General features: G+C 43.3%; 4 protein-coding genes across 6 annotated transcripts; 3 read left to right on the plus strand and 1 right to left on the minus strand.

Moving 5' to 3' along the window:
- The first annotated feature begins 121 nt into the window (after nucleotides 1-121).
- LOC136945450 (rhamnose-binding lectin-like) lies at nucleotides 122-12542 on the plus strand. Its single transcript, XM_067239272.1, has 15 exons — nucleotides 122-245; nucleotides 1554-1583; nucleotides 1671-1715; nucleotides 1833-1968; nucleotides 2040-2149; nucleotides 2222-2266; nucleotides 2386-2521; nucleotides 2599-2708; nucleotides 10083-10127; nucleotides 10319-10454; nucleotides 10563-10672; nucleotides 10747-10797; nucleotides 11058-11193; nucleotides 11302-11411; nucleotides 11499-12542. Exons 1-15 carry the CDS (start codon nucleotides 212-214, stop codon nucleotides 11513-11515), a joined length of 1251 nt encoding a protein of 416 aa, XP_067095373.1. The 5' UTR covers nucleotides 122-211; the 3' UTR covers nucleotides 11516-12542.
- On the plus strand, nucleotides 3578-7218 carry LOC136945449 (putative nuclease HARBI1). 3 transcript variants are annotated; one of them, XM_067239271.1, is made up of 13 exons: nucleotides 3578-3880; nucleotides 4162-4232; nucleotides 4320-4496; nucleotides 4587-4648; nucleotides 4731-4817; nucleotides 4905-4946; nucleotides 5015-5188; nucleotides 5268-5286; nucleotides 5633-5681; nucleotides 5787-5956; nucleotides 6026-6141; nucleotides 6238-6349; nucleotides 6444-7218. In XM_067239271.1, exons 1-13 carry the CDS (start codon nucleotides 3723-3725, stop codon nucleotides 6812-6814), a joined length of 1608 nt encoding a protein of 535 aa, XP_067095372.1. In that variant the 5' UTR covers nucleotides 3578-3722; the 3' UTR covers nucleotides 6815-7218. The 3 variants fall into 3 exon arrangements, with proteins under 3 accessions (XP_067095372.1, XP_067095370.1, XP_067095371.1); XM_067239269.1 differs by having other exon boundaries at nucleotides 5633-5956; XM_067239270.1 differs by having other exon boundaries at nucleotides 5633-5956; nucleotides 6050-6141.
- A 115-nt stretch (nucleotides 12543-12657) lies between the features above and the next one.
- rps26 (ribosomal protein S26) lies at nucleotides 12658-14541 on the plus strand. Its single transcript, XM_067239273.1, has 4 exons — nucleotides 12658-12786; nucleotides 13132-13309; nucleotides 13771-13901; nucleotides 14455-14541. Exons 1-4 carry the CDS (start codon nucleotides 12784-12786, stop codon nucleotides 14488-14490), a joined length of 348 nt encoding a protein of 115 aa, XP_067095374.1. The 5' UTR covers nucleotides 12658-12783; the 3' UTR covers nucleotides 14491-14541.
- A 910-nt stretch (nucleotides 14542-15451) lies between these two features.
- Nucleotides 15452-19105, minus strand: ikzf4 (IKAROS family zinc finger 4). Its single transcript, XM_067240644.1, has 8 exons — nucleotides 19045-19105; nucleotides 18859-18914; nucleotides 18623-18748; nucleotides 18184-18474; nucleotides 17837-18004; nucleotides 16860-17009; nucleotides 16538-16669; nucleotides 15452-16430 (listed from the first exon to the last, which is right to left on the minus strand). The coding sequence occupies exons 2-8, from the start codon at nucleotides 18899-18901 to the stop codon at nucleotides 15643-15645; spliced, it is 1698 nt and encodes a 565-aa protein (XP_067096745.1). The 5' UTR covers nucleotides 18902-18914; nucleotides 19045-19105; the 3' UTR covers nucleotides 15452-15642.
- Between the last annotated feature and the right edge of the window lie 207 nt (nucleotides 19106-19312).

Below are 19312 nucleotides of genomic sequence, written 5' to 3' on the forward strand. Positions count from 1 at the left end.
CCAGGTAATTAGAATCTGGTGTTTTGGATTAGTGTTGAAATCAAAAACATGTCCCTCTGCAAATACAATGACTAGTTACACACCTACATATTCAACACATGCAGCTGTCAAATTGGGGATTTAACTTGCTATTTGTTCAAGAGTGGGAGTTAGCCTCTATTAAAACGGTGTCTGAGGAGAGGTTGTCATTCGTATAATATCTAGAAACACCATGAGTCCTCGTCTCACGCTGGGTGCTCTGATCTGTAAGTATCTGGTCTCTCTGGGGAGGGGGGCAGCTCCTTGGAGAGCTGAAGGACTAGTTTATATTTACATCATTAAAGCTTGTCAGTGTTTGGTGTTGTAGAACTAGATTATGGTTTGTGACTGGATTCACTGCAAGGTAAATCCTATAGATCCCATTTTTTAAATGTAACCTTAAATGTTATGGAATGATCACAGTTCCATAGACAAACATTTCAAAGACTCTTGTTCAGAAGTTACTTGCTCTGAGATACTGTAATGACTGTATCTAACATTCCCACTTTTGGTATATTTGTACATTTTAAAGCAACTGTTTAAGATGCTAATCTTTTGGAGTGATTTTTGCATAACACCGAGTGTTACATGTACACACAATGCAGGCAATGACAATTAAATATGTGTAATACTTCATTGTATTAGTGTTACTCTAGGACAGGGTTCTCCAATCCTGGTCCTCAAGGGCCCCTGTCCTGCATGTTTTAGATGTTTCCCTGCTCCAGCACATCTGTTTCAAATGAATGGGTTGTTATCAAGCTCTTTGGAAGCCAGGTAATGACCATTCATTTGAAACGGGTGTGCTGTAGCAGGGAAACATCTAAAACATGCAGGACAGCGGCCCCTCGAGGACCAGGGTTGGAGAACCATGCTGTAGGGGGATAAATATTGGCCAAACAACTGACTGTTCCCCTACGGTTTAAAGGAAGAAGGGTACACTGAACTGTTGACATTAACCAAGTAATACCAATACCATTTGACTATGGGTTAAATCAGAGCAAGAATAGTCAAAGGTTAAATGGATATTTTAATGACAAGGAAAAAATGTTACAAAATGAAGGTTTTAAATCTTACCTACTCCACCATGATTATTGTAAATCAGAGAGAAAACAAGAGGTGGATAAGGAGAAGGAGTAGGACAAGCCAGAGCTGAAGTCCTCAAGAGATGAAGAATTCACAATTCCCTTTATACACAAGAACAACTAATCACACCACATCTTGACCTTTATCAACATATGACTAGCAATGCAACAGTAAGTTACACAATGAGGTGTGAGACCCATCAAGTAGAGACTCAGATTTTAGCATATGAGGTGTGGGCAGGGTGGTACCCAGCCTTGCATTACTATAATGAATTGTTAAAGTTTTGTTTATGAAATGTAAAGGGGTGTGGGTGAGTTTCCACAAATATCCAGATTGAGTTGTAGATGTTGCAACTGGGACTAAATCCAACTGTATACAATACTGTAGTAATGTTCACCGTCCATATTTGACCAGCTGCCAGATTGTGATTGTGGTCTTTGTGTCTGTTTCAGTGCTGGCATGTTGCATGTCTACAGGAGCAGGTAAAACTCAGAAGAACCTGATTGTCCCAGCGCGGATCTGTTTGTGAATGTGTAAATGATTGACAATTATCATTTGTACTGTTTTAGAGACGACAGACATCTGCGAAGGTCAGCAGGCCACCCTGAACTGTGGTACGTTGTTACACTGCTACACTGTTACTGTTGTCCTGCCATACTGTTACTTTCTCATTACATTCAAAAGTTACATTAACTTTAAGAGCATAAGAGTTAACGTCTTCCTGTTTCCAGGGAGTTCTGTGATCAACGTGGTCAGTGCTAACTATGGACGCACAGACAGTGTGACCTGCATCTCTGGTCGTCCAGCCAATCAGATTAGCAAGACGGACTGCATCAACCCCACAACCTCCCTTTTGGTGGCTAGCATGTAAGACATACACACACACACACACACGCTCTCTTGCACACATACTTATTTTGCTCCTTCCACTTTCCCAGATGCAATGCAAAGACAAGCTGTTCTCTGGATGCCTCCAACTCAGTGTTCTCTGAGCCCTGTAATGGAACCTACAAATACCTGGATGTTACCTACACCTGCATTCCCCCAAGTTAGTAGTGTGAGTGTGTGTGTGTGTGTGTGTGTAGACCGTAGACACTGACATTTATTTGTACTGTTTCAGTGAGGACAGTGATCTGTGAAGGTCAGGAGGCTACCCTAAACTGTGGTAGGTTGTTGCACTGAATGCTGTTACCCTGCTATACTGTTATAGTTCCACACTGCATACACTTAAACTACACTAACATTGATGGTAAGAAAGCAATGGTATTTTCTTCCTGTTTCCAGGGAGTTCTGTGATCAACGTGGTCAGTGCTAACTATGGACGCACAGACAGTGTGACCTGCTTCTCTGTTCATTCAGGCAGTCAGATTAGCAAGACCGACTGCATCCTTTCCACAACCTTCAGGATGGTGGCTATTATGTAAGATGCGTGCGTACACACACACACATAGACACGCTCTCTCGTGCACACTTATTTTGATCCTTCCACCTTCCCAGATGCATTGGAAAGACCAGCTGTTCTCTGGATGCCTCCAACTCTGTGTTCTCTGATCCCTGTATTGGAACCTCAAAATTCCTGGATGTGACCTATATCTGCGTTCCCACAAGTAAGTGATCTTTGCATCAGTTTGTGTGTGTATATATTTGATTCTGGCACATTTTCTGTTTCAGTGAGTGTTGTTGGAGTGGACCCCCACTGGACCACTCCTTGACAACTCCTGTAACAGCCTGGACCTGGATGTGAACCTGTTCCAATGACGAAGACTAATTTAATATTGAATAAATTCCTACATTTACATGTATCGGTGTGTTTTGGTTGTTTCCAGACATTCAGTCATAAACGCATCAGGTCAGTGAGAAGCACATCAGGGTCAAGATGATCAGTGATACAGGAAGCACTTGGTTTATTAAACCCACTGAGACCAAAGAAGTCCAGAGCAAAGCTCTGGACTTCTTTTAATTATTAGTTGATGTTACATGTAAAGGGTGAGGTATCATGACAAGTGAAACACCTGACACACAGAGAGGTTCTGATTAACCAATCATTGCTACGTGTTAAAGCATAACAGAGTTACTTTTTGCTACTCATTTGATTACTAACATAATATTATGTCAACTTTAGAAATACTGACAGAAGAATCACGTGCAAATACATAAGGGAGTCAGGTGGCTGAGCGGTGAGGGAGTCGGACTAGTAATCCGAAGGTTGCCAGTTCGATTCCCGGTCATGCCAACTGATGTTGTATCCTTGGGCAAGGCACTTCACCCTACTTGCCTCAGGGGAATGTCCCTGTACTTACTGTAAGTCGCTCTGGATAAGAGCGTCTGCTAAATGACTAAATGTCAATGTCACATAAAATAAACACAGCCCAAAGGCTGGTCTATATAAGAGACCAGGGGCCTGTTGCACAAAAGTAGAATTAAGACATCCGGGATAAATGACTCAGCTGTGCTCAATGAAGCCAAAACATGTGCGTCCAGGCTTAATTGGTTGCACAAAGACCAAGCCAGGATGAGCAGACACGGATTCATTAAGCCAGGTGAAACCAATCCTGGATAGGTGCGCGCTCACGGCTCACTCAAATAGACCCCGCCACAGATCACAGATTAACTGATTTACCATGGCAACTAGAGCCGCGTACTTTTCCCCGTCGGAAGCACAAATCCTCATGGAGGCATACGAGGAGGTAAAAGATATAATTAAGAAGAAAGGCAACACCGCCACAGTGATAAAGCAAAGAGAAAAAGCGTGGCAAAGTATTGCAGACCGCCTGAATGCGTAAGTAGTGCACAATTACATACTCACCGCTCCGCTGAAACATCACAATTACAATTCAAATATTTAATTCACATCTCCAAAAATGCAGTTGTACTGTAATTATGAAACGGTTAAATTTTTTATTGAAATGCACTGCAGATATGAGTGAAATTGTGTAAAGTAACTCCATCACACTGTATAAAGCTATGATAAATTTTTTGATATTTTTACTGAAAACAAGACAAAAATACCAAGTAATTTTTTGCAGTGTGACTCCATTAAATATGTGTGTGTGTGTGTAGATTAAACATGAACGGGCCAAAACGGACATGGCAGCAGGTCAAAATCAAATACAAGAACATTCTGCAGAATGGTATGGTCCCTGACTAATATTTAACAAAGCACAAGCATATATTGTACCCAGAAGGTGCCTGCTCACACATTGTCTGTACTGTTTTAGCAGTGAAAAAGAATACCCACAGACAAGGCACGGGTGGTGGGTCACCAAAGGCTGACCTTACCCCAGCAGAGGACATGGCCTTGGAGCTAAATAAAGGCAGGCCCGTCTTAGAGGGGATCCCTGGGGGGAAAGAGACGAGCATAGGTTCCTCCCAAGATGCCACCCGCTTCATTCAAGGTATGTCCTTCCATCTCTACATGGGATACAACCACATTCATATTGAATCAATTTGGACTGTCTGACTTTGGTTTACCTATTGCCTTGCAGTGTCTGGCAGCACTGTGTTCCTGTTAGAGCCACCAGCACAAGCACCAGACGATGCTGATCCAGTGAGTACTCCATCAAAGGCATACTGTAGGCCTGGCATGTCTTGTCTACTAGCTTCAATATGAATCCGATTAAATGTGATAGGGTGAAGGCCCCAGTGCAGCAGCAACAGCACATGATGGAGACGATGATGAGGAGGAGACCATCTCTCTGGATTCCAGAAGGCATGAGGTATCATGTTAAGACTGTGAAAGTACTATTTACTCTACAATGGTGAGGAGTCCTCATCAAAATCAAAAAATCTAATTTCTTTTACAGGACCCAGATGCTATACAGTGGGAAAACCAGCCTGGCAACATAGTGCGTATTAATAAAAGGACACCACATCCTGCCAAATTCCAGCTGCGCTAATTGTATTGTGTTCACAGAGCTCACAAGCTATCAGAAAGTTGTATGGCAACCACCTCCGGCGCCAAATAGAACTGGCAGACATAGACATTCAGTACAAGAAGAAAAAGATGGAAAATCTTGCACTGGAGTCCGAAATAAAAAAGAGGACAATTAGGAAACTGGACCTTGAAATAAAAAAACTTGAGAGGGAGGTGAGATATGCCTTCAATGTACACTGTATGCTAACTGTAACACAAATGTATTAATCATTATTTTTCTTTCCTCCCCCAGCTCCAAGAAGATGACACAGCTGAAAATAAAAATTAGGTATATTCTCGTAAAGTCAAGTGAGCCATGACATATGAGCTCTTATTGTGAGCACACAGGACGGTGGCATCTTTCTAAGGTTTTTTTTATTTTCCCAGCAATCAGTACAACCAAGTCATCGTTATAAGGCATCGCCCTCTTTTGCCCACCCCCCCAGCACCAGGTGTGGCCACTAGCCTATATGAAGGCCCAAAATTGTGTGTTCCTTTCTGCTCTGACAATGGCATGCCCATTCGTGCGAGATGTGGTGGATGAAGAAGCACTTGTGCTGAGGAGAGCCTTCAGGCGAGAAAGGGTCTTCAGGGACCGGTTGGACCCACTGGCCTTCCCTGATGACCATCTATATGAAAGATACAGGTTTTCTGCAGATGGCATCAGGTATCTATGCAGACTACTGGGTCCCAGGATTAAGCACCGCACTGCACGGAGCCATGCACTGAGTGTGGAGCAAATGGTTTGTGTGGCCTTGCGCTTTTTTGCTAGTGGAGCCTTCCTGTACTCAGTGGGGGATGCAGAACAGCTGAACAAGGCCACAATTTGCCGCACAATAAGGAGTGTGTGTCTGGCTATCAAAGCATTAGCAGATGTCTTCATCTCCTTCCCTGGCCACAGAAGACTCTGTGACATCAAAGAGGAGTTCTATAGGATTGCAGGTAAGAGGATCTACAAATTACAGGACAACTGTTAACACATAGTAGGATACTCATTACTTTGTGTGACAGGTTTCCCCAATGTCATTGGTGCAGTGGACTGCACACACATAAGGATAAAAGCCCCCTCAGGTGCCCATGAGGCCGATTTTGTGAATAGGAAATCCTTTCACAGCATTAATGTTCAGGTGAACATAACTTTTTGATATTGTCCATTGACGAACACTCTGCATTGCCAGTGATGTGCATTGATTGGTGTAATATTCCTCATCTTATGATTTCAGATGGTCTGCAATGCTGACTGTGTGATCAGCAATGTTGTGGCAAAATGGCCTGGCTCAGTCCATGACTCCAGAATCTTTCGGGCCTCTGAAATCTATCAGTGCCTATCACAAGGTAAGCCACACAACCCCTATTTATAACCATCATGGCTGTGTCAAGAATATCACTGTGTTTATGAGGTAGTAATGATGAGATTTTGTGTTGACAGGTGAATTCTCTGGTGTGTTGCTGGGAGACAGGGGGTATGGCTGCCAGCCTTTTCTCCTGACACCTTTCACAGACCCCCAGGAAGCACAGCAGGCCTACAACCATGCCCATGCCAGGACCAGGGCCAGAGTTGAAATGACCTTTGGCCTCCTGAAGGCACGCTTTCACTGCCTTCACAAATTAAGGGTCAGCCCTGTTAGGGCATGTGATATTACTGTGGCTTGTGCTGTCCTCCACAATGTGGCCTGCCTGAGGAAGGAGAGGGCCCCCAGAGTGCCACCAGCCATGGACTGGGACAATCCGGCAATCTTCCCTGATGACGACAGTGGTCGGCTGCTGAGGGACCAATATGTGTTGAATTATTTTAGTTAGTATGTGTGCTTTCAATTTTGGTTAAATATGTCCTGCGGTGGCAGAGGAATTTGGGTTTTTTTGGGTTCGTTTTTTTACGAATTTGGCCTCTTATGATGTTTGTGCGGTATACTGTGTGTAATACAAGGCTGCAGGGAGGCTACTGCATCCATTCATTTGTCTGTTCAGTTGATGTGTATGGATTTGTCCTGCATTTATTTTAGTGTGCAGACATGCAGGGTGTGTTATATACAGACCTTTGAATGTGTATGTATCATTTTGTATAATATGCTTGGATTCTGTGCTTTCCATCTTGTAGAGTCACTGTGACTTCAGTTTCGAAAGGAGCTGATGGTTTACCTGCTTTGTTTTGTCCTTATTCAATAAAGGAACATAATGTTACACATTGTGTTTTTATATTCATATGGAATGTGTATTTGTTTATATGACAGAGTACTAGGGCCACACTGAAGAAAAAGGATAAAGTCATAAATTTATGAGGCTGGTTCTTTCTGCAGAAAAGCTACATATTGTTTTTACAGTTTTGATACTTATGACAATGTGATACTTAATATTCTGGCACATCAGCATGTCTTTGTTTATGAAACCATACTGAAGTACAATTTCACGAAATGCCCCACATCTGTCATTTTAACAACTGTCCTCCTTTAAAACAACTGGTTACAATATTATGACTTGTGTTTTTTTCCCCTCTGTGGCCCTAATATTCTATCATTTTATATATAGCCTTATAGTCTATGGGAAACTGTAAATTATCTAATGATAGCAACATCATCTAAAAATCATTTTTTATCCAAAATCATTGAAATTAATGATCACAAACGTTTAAATAATGACAGTGGGTCTAGTTATATGTGATAACAATGTATAGTGAGCAGTGAAATAACTATTGGTTTCCATTTGTGGTGACTGCTGACTGACATTAGGGATGAGATTAAATAGATCCTGGAATTTAGCCTGGTCTGGAGCAGGCTAGCTCCACAGAATAAATCTCCATGGTAATTTATACCATAACATATCCTCCTGCCCCCTATCCATCTTTAGTGCAACCGGATTACGGATCAATTGAGCCAGGATCACCAAGATATCCTGGCTTAATCCCTTATCCTAGTTTTGTGCAACAGGCCCCAGACGGAACAATATGATTAAATAGAAAATAATCTGTCACGAGAGTTTGTTTGTGATAGAGTTGTGACACAACAGTGCAAATCCAGTTAACAAAACAAAAATGGTGTACTCAGCATCAGAGAATCACAAAGGTTTGGCACCAAGTATCAGGAACTGGAAAACAAACACAAAGGCCCAGTTTCCCAGACATGGATAAAGACTTGTTGTGATTTGTCTGATTATTTTTTTCATTAGAGATCTTCATTTTTCTCTTACATTTACATTTAGTCATTTAGCAGACGCTCTTATCCAGAGCGACTTACAGTAAGTGCAGGGACATTCCCCCGAGGCAAGTAGGGTGAAGTGCCTGCCCGAGGACAGTTGAGGACAGTGGAGGACACTCCACACAGGGCTATATCGCAAAATGCGATATAGCCCTGTGTGGAGAAGCTGCCCCGGTAAATTGTACTACTACGGTACAGTACTAGTAGACTACTGCTGTGTTCGTCTTGGTAGCGATTGCGTTGGTTGAATTGGATTTAACGTTCCGTTGTACGGTTTAGGCTGAAATTAATTATTTTCATGAACAGATTGGCAACGTTTAGGCTGTGGCAATGAAGTTCAGGTTAGTAGTTAGATAGACTTTTGATTAAGTAAGGGGAGTGCCGAACATGTTCTGTCGCCGTTTGACTTCCTACAGCTGTGTAGATGTTTTTGTAGTGTCTCGCGTAGGCTACAGCATTGCAGTGAGCAACACTGGTTTGAAACCACAGGTAATGATAATTTCACCCACAAATCGTTTACTTGTAATGTAATGTCATAATAAATCCTACAACAAAAATGTATTTGTGAGGAATGTTTATTTTAAAGATTGAAAACAGATGCATCATAGACCACTGTAGTATGTGTTGCCCGGGCAACAGGGGCTAATGTCATGATGCTAATGCTTCAGTGAAATAGTAGACTACCGTTTCCAAAAGTAGATGTGGGCCTACTTCCTTAATAATATCAGCTAATATTGTACATTACATTTCATAATTGTGTTTCACATCACAAAGTAAAATGAGTAAATAGTTATCACCCTGGCCTCTTTGCTTGTGGCGTTCCTGCAGCTGCCTTGCAGTAAAGCTATAGTTAGCCTAGCTATCCCCCAAGTTAACAGATGTGAAACGAATGTTCTGCTACAGGTAGTCACGCGTGTTTTCGTGACGTTAGTGACGTAGTGACGTAAGTAACGTCAGTGACTGTGGCTTGCAAATTAGCCACCGTTAGCTTCACTTTTCACCACAAAAACGCAATTTCTACTTAAACCATGCAACGGAACGTAAATAGAAATACAACCAACGCAATCGCTACCAAGACGAACCTTTTGACACCGCCGTTGTGTATGTAGTCCAAATATTGACTGATCCTTAGGGGGGCAAAAATAAAAAATAAATAAATAAATATATATGTGAGAGAACAAAGGTTGTGCTCTCGCCGAAGGCTTGAGCACACCCAATAATATATATGTGAGAGAACAAAGGTTGTGCTCTCGCCGAAGGCTTGAGCACACCCAATAATGTATATGTGAGAGAACAAAGGTTGTGCCCTTGCCGAAGGCAAAGCACACCCAATGACTGATCAAATACCACCTGCCCTCTATAAACACAATGAGTGCACACAATGAGTACACACCTACATATCCAACATATGCAGCTGCCAAGTAGGTGTATTATGTTGCCATTTGTTCATGAGTGGGAATCTTAGCCTCTATAAAACGAGTTGTCTGAGGTGAGGTTGTTATTCATATCTAGAAAACACCATGAGTCCTCATCTCACGCTGGGTGCTCTGATCTGTAAGTATCTGGTCTCTCTGGGGAGGGGGGCAGCTCCTTGGAGAGCTGAAGGACTAGTTTATATTTACCTCATTAAAGCTTGTCTGTGTTTGAGGTTGTAGAATTGGATTATGGTTTGTGAATGGATTCATTGTTGGGTGAATTATAAAGATCCCATTATAAAAATGTAAAGATAATGGCCGGGTTTCCCTTTGTGTCTGTTTCAGTGCTGGCATGTTGCATGTCTACAGGAGCAGGTAAAACTCAGAAGAAACTGATTGTCCGAGCAAGGAAATGTTTGTGAATGTGTAAATGATTGACAATTATTATTTGTATTGTTTAAGTGACGACAGACATCTGTGAAGGTCGGCAGGCCACCCTGAACTGTGGTACGTTGTTACACTGTTACACTGTTACAGTGCTATACTGTTACACTGTTAGTTATACTGTTACTTTGTTACACTTGTACTGTTATACTGTTGCCCTGCTATACTGCTATAGTTTCACTCTGCATACACTTAAACTACAGTTACATTAATAGTAGTGAGCATAAGAGGTAATAACGTCTTCCTGTTTCCAGGGAGTTCTGTGATCAACGTGGTCAGTGCTAACTATGGACGCACAGACAGTGTGACCTGCATCTCTGGTCGTCCAGCCAATCAGATTAGCAAGACGGACTGCATCAACCCCAAAACATTCCTGTTGGTGGCAAGCATGTAAGACACACACATACACACCATGTAAGAGACACATACACACCATGAACACACACAGACACCCTCACATACACACACACTCTTATTCTGCTCTTTCCACCTTCCCAGATGTGATGGAAAGACGAGCTGTTCTCTGGTTGCCTCCAACTCAGTGTTCACTGATCCCTGTTATGGAACCTACAAATACCTGCATGTGACCTATATCTGCGTTCCCACAAGTAAGTCTTGTGTGTGTGTGTGTGCGCGTGTGTGTGTAGACCGTTGACATTGACATCTATTTGTACTATTACAGTTTCAGAGAAGACAGTGATCTGTGAAGGTCAGCGGACTACCCTGAACTGTGGTATGTTGTTACACTGTTACATGGTTACACTGCTACTTTGCTACACTGTAATACTGTTATATACTGTTACTGTTTCACTGTTACTGCTACACTGCTACACTGCTACAATGCTACAGTGTTATAATGCTATATTTATATACTATTACAATTATACTGTTGCCCAGCTATACTTTTATAGTTTCACACTGCATGCACTTAAACTACAGAGTTTCATCAAAATTAAGCGAGCATAAGAGGTAATAACTTCTTCCTGTTTCCAGGGAGTTCTGTGATCAACGTGGTCAGTGCTAACTATGGACGCACAGACAGTGTGACCTGCATCTCTGGTCGTCCAGCCAATCAGATTAGCAAGACGGACTGCATCAACCCCAACACATTCCTGTTGGTGGCAAGCATGTAAGACACACACATACACACCATGTAAGAGACACACACACACCATGAACACACACAGACACCCTCACATACACACACACTCTTATTCTGCTCTTTCCACCTTCCCAGATGTGATGGAAAGACGAGCTGTTCTCTGGTTGCCTCCAACTCAGTGTTCACTGATCCCTGTTATGGAACCTACAAATACCTGGATGTTACCTACACCTGCATTCCCCCAAGTTAGTGGTCTTTACATCAGTGTCTGTATGAGTGTGACATTATGTGTGTATATATATTTGACTCTGGCACATGTATTCCTCTTTCAGTGAGTATTGTTGGGTAGAAGGAGTGGACCATTCCTGGAACAGACTGAACCCGGGGGTGAACCTGTTCCGATGACGAAGACTAATTCAATATTGAATAAATTCCTCCATTTGCATGCATCAGTGTGTTGTGGTTGTTTCCAGATAGGTCAGAAACACATCAGGGTCAAGATAATCAGTGATACAGGAAGCACATGATTCACTAACCCCACTGAGACCAAAAAAGTCCAGAGCAAAGCTCTGAGTTAAAACAAATACAACTTAGTTCCAAATCCTTATCCCAGGCATTACTACATCCTTAAGTATCCTTTTCTTAGTCTAATGTTATGCAATTATACTCATATGAAATGTAGGCCTAGTGTTCAACCCTTTCCAGCCGGATCATGCAAAACAATTATTCCAATGGTTCCTGCCTTTATTATTTTCGCTGTCCACACCTATTTTTATTTCTGAACTGCCAGATACTCGTGACAATAGCTGATTAACATCTAATTGGTTAAGGGGTTACTGGGCTTGAATACTACACGTATCGTTAATATTGTCACATCTTCCCCACATATTTGAATGAGCCTATTTTGGTTCTGAGCTGAGCGGACAAAAAAACTGTTGGCTAACGTTGAAAAACATTAGATTTGTTATTGCAAAACTCATTAAAAAAACGTTTCACAGTATCTCTACTTTACCCAATGATTCTCGTGTACTTTTTACACCATTGCAGCAGTGGCAAAAATCTGCTATCAACTTTGGGGGGGACAATTATATGACATTTTCTCAAGAGCAATTCCTGAGGGGGACACCAAAATTAATGCTGTAACACATAGCACATTAAAAAAGCGCCATTGTGTCCATAATCAGCTAAGTGCTTTCATTGCGTATAATTAATATTATTGAAATTACATATTTATGTTTACAGTGATTTATTGGGAGGGACAAATCATATTTTTCCTAGGATGTGGGGGGTCGTGTCCCCCGGGATTTCCGCCTATGCATTGCAGTACAACGTGGTGAATCAAATCAATAGGTGCGTTCGACTTCATGCAGCGCCGGCGTCGCCTGCAGCCGCCTGTAGCCCAGCTGACTTGGAGCAGCCAATGGCATTCGCAGCCAATGGCATTCTCAGATGCAGCCGGCTGTCAGCGCCGCCAGCGCTGCATGAAGTCGAATCCACCTATTATTTATTCCACCGCCAGAGGGCCCTGCATCACTGACACTCTACTGATCACACGGAAGTGACGTAGGTAATAGGCCTTGTCAACCGGTCTCTTTCTGACGTTCCACTTTTTGCACGATGGTAAGCTTTTCTTTACTACCCAGACATTTAAAAGCAATTTTGAACATGACAACTTTTCAAACGTACCTTCGTTTGGGAAGGATGGTACATCATAATTTACATTTTGTCAGCAGTATGTTTCTCTAAATGTTGTTCGCCGTTTACATCTAAAATGTGTTTAACGAGATATTTTCCTCGCGACGTGTTTAAGCACTCGGTCCCTGGGTTAGGGTTGTGCAGAACATTGCGTAGTGCTGCAACCTGCGTCTGTGACAGTCATAGCTAGCTGCTGATGTTGATGAGTAACTTATTTTTCTCATTCTAATCATGGTAAAACTGAATTGGAAATAATTGTCCCACCACCAGACAAAAAAGAGAAGGAACAACGGCCGCGCCAAGAAGGGCCGTGGACATGTTCAGCCAATTCGCTGCACCAACTGTGCCCGATGTGTACCGAAAGATAAAGCCATCAAAAAGTTTGTCATCAGGAACATCGTCGAGGCTGCTGCAGTGAGGGACATCACAGAGGCCAGTGTGTTTGACTGTGAGTATCCGTTCTCTGCACATGATACAGGAGCAGTTTCTGTCCTCCTGTGACCACCTTTATAGCAGACCAGTAGCATTTGCTATGCCATAGCTCCTCTTGTTTCGCAGTTCAATTTCATGCCCATACATGATGCACATTATTTGTTGTTTGTACTATCACACACCATTGAACTTTATGTATGTTCCTTGTCTTCTATATCATTTGCATATTGCTTAATAAATGTGTATCGGCTGTAAATATAGTCTGTGCTAGAGGCATCACTGGCCAGAACCAAATTCCTTGCGTGTTAACATAATTGGGCAAAACATCTGATTCTCTGTTAAACACCAGTAGTGGCTGATGTTAACCCCCCCACCCCCCCCCCCACCCCCCCACACACACACACACACACACACATCTCCTAAATATGTTTCACCCTCTATTTGGACTGATTTTACATGTCTGTCTTTTCCCCCAAGCCTATGTGTTGCCCAAGCTGTATGTGAAGTTGCACTACTGTGTGAGCTGTGCCATCCACAGTAAGGTGGTCAGAAACCGCTCCACAGAAGCCCGGAAGGACCGCACTCCTCCTCCCCGCTTCAGGCCCAGTGTAAGTGTTACCCCTGGCTCACAGGTTCAGGAAGTCTACAATTGATATGTAAATGTGTTCCTAATGGCGACCAACAATACTGCTGTGGAGTAACGGGCAAAATGGCATTGTCTTAGAACCGTTTCTTTAACTGATCGTAATGTTTGACGACAGGTTGTCCCTGTTGTCGAGAGACGCCTCTCTTTGTTTCATTCATCCGCCCCAATCAAAAGTCCGTTTAGTACCCTTTTGTAATAGTTTTGCGATGTTGTTTTCCATGATGGTTCTGGAAACCAAAACTGCCTACAATACTTTCAGTTTGAATAATAACAAAACGTTCGTTTAGCAGACGCTTTCATCCAGAGCGACATGCAAGTGATTCAAACCTGCGAATATACAATTTGTTAGCAGTACCACTGAGTACTCATGCCTCTGCAGAGTTTTATTGACCTTGTTAACTGTATATTTCTAAAGGGACAAAGCATCGCAGTGAACGTGCGAATCGGAACACCGTCATAACTGGTTTGAAGTGCATTGCATGCGTGTCTAAATATATCCTTTGTTTCCCTCATAGGGTGGCCCCCCAAGAGCTCCCCCCAAGCCCATGTGATGTGGAATATTTAAAGTGACATTTTCATTCAATTAAAGTGACTTAAGAGTACCCGTTCTTTCTCTTTTTTCTTTACAATGGTTCACAGGGTTCGACCAGCCCACACATAGAAACCTGTGGTTTTATCCAGAACAGAGATATGTCATTTTGACTGAATCCATTTGAAAGTTACCATTGCTATCATTTGAGAGTTGCAATTGTTGTCTGAGAGGAAGTAATGTAAAGTAAAATAATAGGGAAAACAGAGTGTTCCAGATGTGCCAGGCCATACATTGTCTCCACTGATCTGGAAATAACTTGAGAGCCTAAGGCAGATATGTATCCATGACCTTGAGGTAATGTTTCTTTGTTGAAGCTAACTTCCTTAGTTTACAAATAATCAATGTCATACAAAGATGGACGTTTTGGTGGGAAATGCATACATCCTTCTTTACTGATATCATTTAGGAAACCAATATATTTTTTACAATATTGCCAATAGATAGAATAGAATATTGCCAGATATCTTAATGTACATTTTTGTGTGCAAGAGAATACAGGGTACAATGGGCTCTACTTTGGTTAAATGAAATTCACAAATACAAATCTATGTAAATGTAATCGTTTAATTGAGTTTTAAAATGTTCCCAGAACATATTGGAAAATATGTTTGACAAAGCAAGCCATGCATTTAGGATTTTTTTAATTTTTATATGACAATCCTCAATAATAATGACCCATGGGCACCTAAATACCCCTGAGCCAACATCCCAACTAATTCTGAAATTACTTTGATTCCTAGTAGAACCTTTATTTGGAAATGTTACCCTGGCTTTGTTAAATTTGTTTAGCCCTTGTGTTATCTTCGGGTCATTCTGACCCATCAGTCGTTGTGACCCACCGTCGTATTGCGACAACTTTACCGCATACAAAAACAAAGTGAAGCATTTTCTTTTAACCGTTGGGCTGTCTCAGACCCCCACATTGCAAAAGTTAAAAAAAAAATATTTTCATTTGTTTTTGAATTGGGTAAAATTGGGTAAACACAACGATGGTTCGTTATGAACCTTTGGGTCATGTGACCGGAAGGCAGCACAAGGGTTAAACAAACTGAAAAAGGGTCCTGAACAGGGTTTAGACTACAGAGTTGTGCTAAAACAGAAGCAGAGCTCTTCATGGTTTCAGGGAGAACCTTGTTTTGGGGTGCGTTCCTCTCCCGAGGACGTGTTCTCCACGGACGATGTGGGAGGTGAACTCGAAGCGGTCTCTGCTGCGGTGACCACAGAGGTTGCACTCCAAGGGCTGGCGGAAACCATGGCAACCCATGTGGAGGGTGAACATGACGTGATCCAGGAAGAGGATGTGACAGTGCTCGCAGCGGAAAGTACACAGGATTCCCCCCTTTCCGTCCACCACCTGAACCTCCTCCCTGGAGGACAGGGCCCAGTCAGGGCCCCTCCTGGCTGCAGTGGTGACGCCAGGCCTCCTTTTACCTTTCAAGTCGTGGCTGTGGCTGGCCCTGAGGCTAGGGAGCGTGGAGGTCGGGGGGTTGTTTGACTGCACTCGGGCTGAGACGGCATTCTGCTCCTCGGCTGTGCTGTCTGTGTTGGTGGAAGCGTGGCAGCCTTGGCTGTGGCTGCGGCCCTCATCCGCCTCCCATCCAGCCGAGGCCCCACCTCCACCTCCCTCACAGTTGAAGGCCCAGGGTCCGTCAGGAGCCTTGTAGCTGGAAACAGGTCTCACAGATACGAGCTCAGGCAGGCAGGAGAGCTGAGGTTCTTCTAGTTTGGCAGAGTTCTGGTCCTTCGCTCTAACCTTGGACCCTGTAGGGTGCCTGCTCACCATCCCCACCCACCTGGCGAGGTCCCTCCCTGGGTGTAGGCTGTACCTGTCCCCCTCCTTAGAACCAGGGGGAAACTCAAAACGGGCATCTTGCATGGCAAGCCACAAGTGCTTTCCCCCTGTGCAGAGAACAGTCAGGTTATCAGTCAGATGCATTTTTTACAGCTCAGTTGTACGGTTGTGTTTTCAGTGTCTGCAGTTTGTGTTTAATACATAACCATCTCACCTAAGAACTTCTGAGGTGTTGAGCTTTTGCGCTTGGTGATGCTGTTGGCCAGATGGGCTATTAGGGGGAGTATTTCTGTGGATGACTGAAGTTCCGGCTCTGTCATTGACCCCATGCTCTTAGACTGTTTTCCTGCTTATAGTAGCACACACAAAAATCCACCAGCGTCAATCTTTGGAAAACCTGCCCATCATAGAGTCAAATAGATCCCAAGTTGGTTGGGGTCTAAAACACAGGTCTACTGACTTGAACTTTTCTGTCTCCAGTGCCTCACACAAGGTGTTTTTATATATCTGTAAGTGTGTGTGTGTGTGTGTTTTACCCTGTGCGGTGTGGCCGCTGAGAGCAGCAGGGTTCTCCAGGCTGTGTACGTCGCTGTGGCAGCGCCCGCGGTGTTCCTCCAGAGCGCTCTGCTGCGTGTAGCTGCGACCACAGTTGCTGCACTTAAAATGCTTACCTGTTGTTGAGCACCCTGAAACACGCAAAACCAAACATTAACATGGTCAACTGGCCAGTTTCTTACGCTCTCTTGTATGGTCTGCGTTGCTAAAGTGATGCCTTAAATTACACTGCTGAAAAGAATAGTTTCTTATCTTAGTTATTTTGATAAAATGTTGTTAATTAGGAACGTTTGTCTATTTCTGCACTAAGGGGAGTGAATATGTTCCCTGCTAAGTTGCTAAATGACGGGTCACACATAAATTCCAAATATGCCAAAAAATATATATAATAAAAGGCGCCTATGACGTTGAAAACACACCCATTTCTTCACCGCAAAGTTCCGACTTAAGAAACACCCGGAGAAGGGACTGACGTCACTTTGCTGAAATCCAAAGTTTGCAAACATCTTTTCTTTGAAATGGAAGCAATAGAAAAGACCCACCTAGGCCATTCACTAGATCAACACCTGTGTGAATGTGTCTTCATCAATTGAAAACACCAACAGGATATCCTGTTTTCTAAAATGTTCTAAATGTCATCTTGTCTGTGGGGAACAGCATATTCTAGTAAAACAAATATAAATTGACTGAAAGCTGATGTAGTTTGACCAAATTTCCCAAAAGAGACTTGAGTCCTTGTTTACACAAAGAGTGGGTTTAGAATGCACATAATTTTATTTTGACACTGATTATGCGAGCAAAGAGTAACAGTAAAATAAAGTATAAAAATGTGTTCGAAGTTTAGTAAAAAATGTGTGCAAGTTACAGAATCCCTCTAATTACGTATGGAAACCCACAACAGGTGGCCCCTGCCAAGCCAAGGGCCCTGTGACTCCTTTTCCCCCGGGCTGTTTCTTACCCGCGTGGGTGCGGAGATGACCAGCCAGTGCGTCTCTCCGACGGCAGGCATAGTTACAGTGGGGGCATTTGAAAGGCTTCTCTCCTGAATGCAGCTTGGTGTGACGCAGGAGGTTCCCCTTCTGTGTGAAGGCAGCGCCACACTCCTCACACTGGAACGGGCGCTCACCTGCCGACCAGCACGGGGACACACTGGTCATGGTTTCCTCTTCAAAGGTATTAAGGAATTTGTCTCGTTAGCAGAGGATAGAGAGTGAGACACTCTACTGAGTGATTCTTTGGGGATTTTTTAAGAGCTACAGTATCGGTCCAGTGCACACACCCACTGGCCCCTCCATCCCAGCTCACCTGTGTGACTGCGTTTGTGGACCATCAACACGTTGGGCCCATGGCACATCATTCCACACACGTCGCATTGGAGCTTCCCATTCGGCAGTCGTACGGCGCCCAGGGATGAGGCTTTCAGGCTGGCCAGCGCACCCTCACTGGTTCTTCTCTGCTTTCCTTGCCGTGCAGCACTGACCCCTGCTCCAGAGACTTCTCTGTCCTTCAACAGGTCACCTTCCCTCACTTCCCCTCTCTCTGGTGGCGAGGCACCAGATGACTGCCCGCTGTAGAGCTCAGTGTTGACAGAGGTGGCTGGGTGAAGTACAAAGTACTCAATACATTGATTGGTACATACACAAGCATTTTACAGTGTTTGTGCAGAGGGATAACACATGATGTACATGTATATGTATATAACATATATATCACATGTAGATTGTATACAATGTATATAACCCACATGTTCCAGAAAACGAACCAGTGATGAAGCAGTTTGGGGAAGACCGCTGGCTGTTGGAAGTGCTTTCTGACAGAGCCCCGTCCCCTCCGTAGAAGTCCCATTCTGTGGCAGGATCCACTGTTCTACCTGTAATGAAACACAGTTTGCATTCCCCTATTGTTTGACTTCTATTCTGACAAGATTTCCCCCAAGGCCAGATGCACTACTTGATCATCAGACACGTCGTTTCTCCTTACCTGAAACATAAGGGGCTCCATTGCGGTGATCAGCTGCGTTCATTCTCACCGGATATCTGAGGAAAGGGACATTTAGAGACACAGAAGAAGCCTTAAGCCTTCTTTGCAAAGCAATAATTGTGTTGTTTTGAAACGGTCACATTTGTAAAAGTCAAACTTGTAAAAGTATATATTTTCCCCCTTTACCAGTTGTCTTCCTATTGTTGAACGGAGGACTGCAGAAATCAGTCTTTAGATTCTCCTATTTTGCCCTCATGTGAGTTCCTCAGAAGCTGTCATCAGAGGTGCAGCCTACTGACATTAACTGCCCCTCCTCCTCCTTCAACAGTGAAGAGTGAGATCGCAAAAGACAGCTGGGTCATTCCAAGGAAAGTGAACATTTTAGATTGTATAGATTTGTAAAGGTGATATCAGATTGCTTTCTGCTTTACGCAAAAAAGACAAAAAATGAAAA

This window comes from Osmerus mordax, chromosome 7, assembly GCF_038355195.1.
Source record: "Osmerus mordax isolate fOsmMor3 chromosome 7, fOsmMor3.pri, whole genome shotgun sequence".
NCBI classification, from domain to species: domain Eukaryota; kingdom Metazoa; phylum Chordata; class Actinopteri; order Osmeriformes; family Osmeridae; genus Osmerus; species Osmerus mordax.

Bases quoted from the DNA above. Each gene is read 5' to 3' on its own strand.
- LOC136945450 (XM_067239272.1), top strand. From the start codon at position 212: ATGAGTCCTCGTCTCACGCTGGGTGCTCTGATCT. The intron at 10,455-10,562 runs GTAAGACACACA...CCACCTTCCCAG, and splicing joins TTCCTGTTGGTGGCAAGCAT to ATGTGATGGAAAGACGAGCT. The intron at 10,673-10,746 runs GTAAGTCTTGTG...GTACTATTACAG, and splicing joins CTATATCTGCGTTCCCACAA to TTTCAGAGAAGACAGTGATC.
- rps26 (XM_067239273.1), top strand. The intron at 13,310-13,770 runs GTGAGTATCCGT...TTTTCCCCCAAG, and splicing joins AGAGGCCAGTGTGTTTGACT to CCTATGTGTTGCCCAAGCTG. The intron at 13,902-14,454 runs GTAAGTGTTACC...TTTCCCTCATAG, and splicing joins CTCCCCGCTTCAGGCCCAGT to GGTGGCCCCCCAAGAGCTCC.
- LOC136945449 (XM_067239269.1), top strand. From the start codon at position 3,723: ATGGCAACTAGAGCCGCGTACTTTTCCCCGTCGGAAGCACAAATCCTC. The intron at 4,818-4,904 runs GTATCATGTTAA...TTTCTTTTACAG, and splicing joins TGGATTCCAGAAGGCATGAG to GACCCAGATGCTATACAGTG. The intron at 6,350-6,443 runs GTAAGCCACACA...TTGTGTTGACAG, and splicing joins CTATCAGTGCCTATCACAAG to GTGAATTCTCTGGTGTGTTG.
- ikzf4 (XM_067240644.1), bottom strand. From the start codon at position 18,901: ATGAACGCAGCTGATCACCGCAATGGAGCCCCTTATGTTTCAG. The intron at 17,010-17,836 runs GTAAGAAACAGC...TGCGTGTTTCAG, and splicing joins TCATCTCCGCACCCACGCGG to GGTGCTCAACAACAGGTAAG. The intron at 16,431-16,537 runs GTGAGATGGTTA...TTCTCTGCACAG, and splicing joins AACACCTCAGAAGTTCTTAG to GGGGAAAGCACTTGTGGCTT.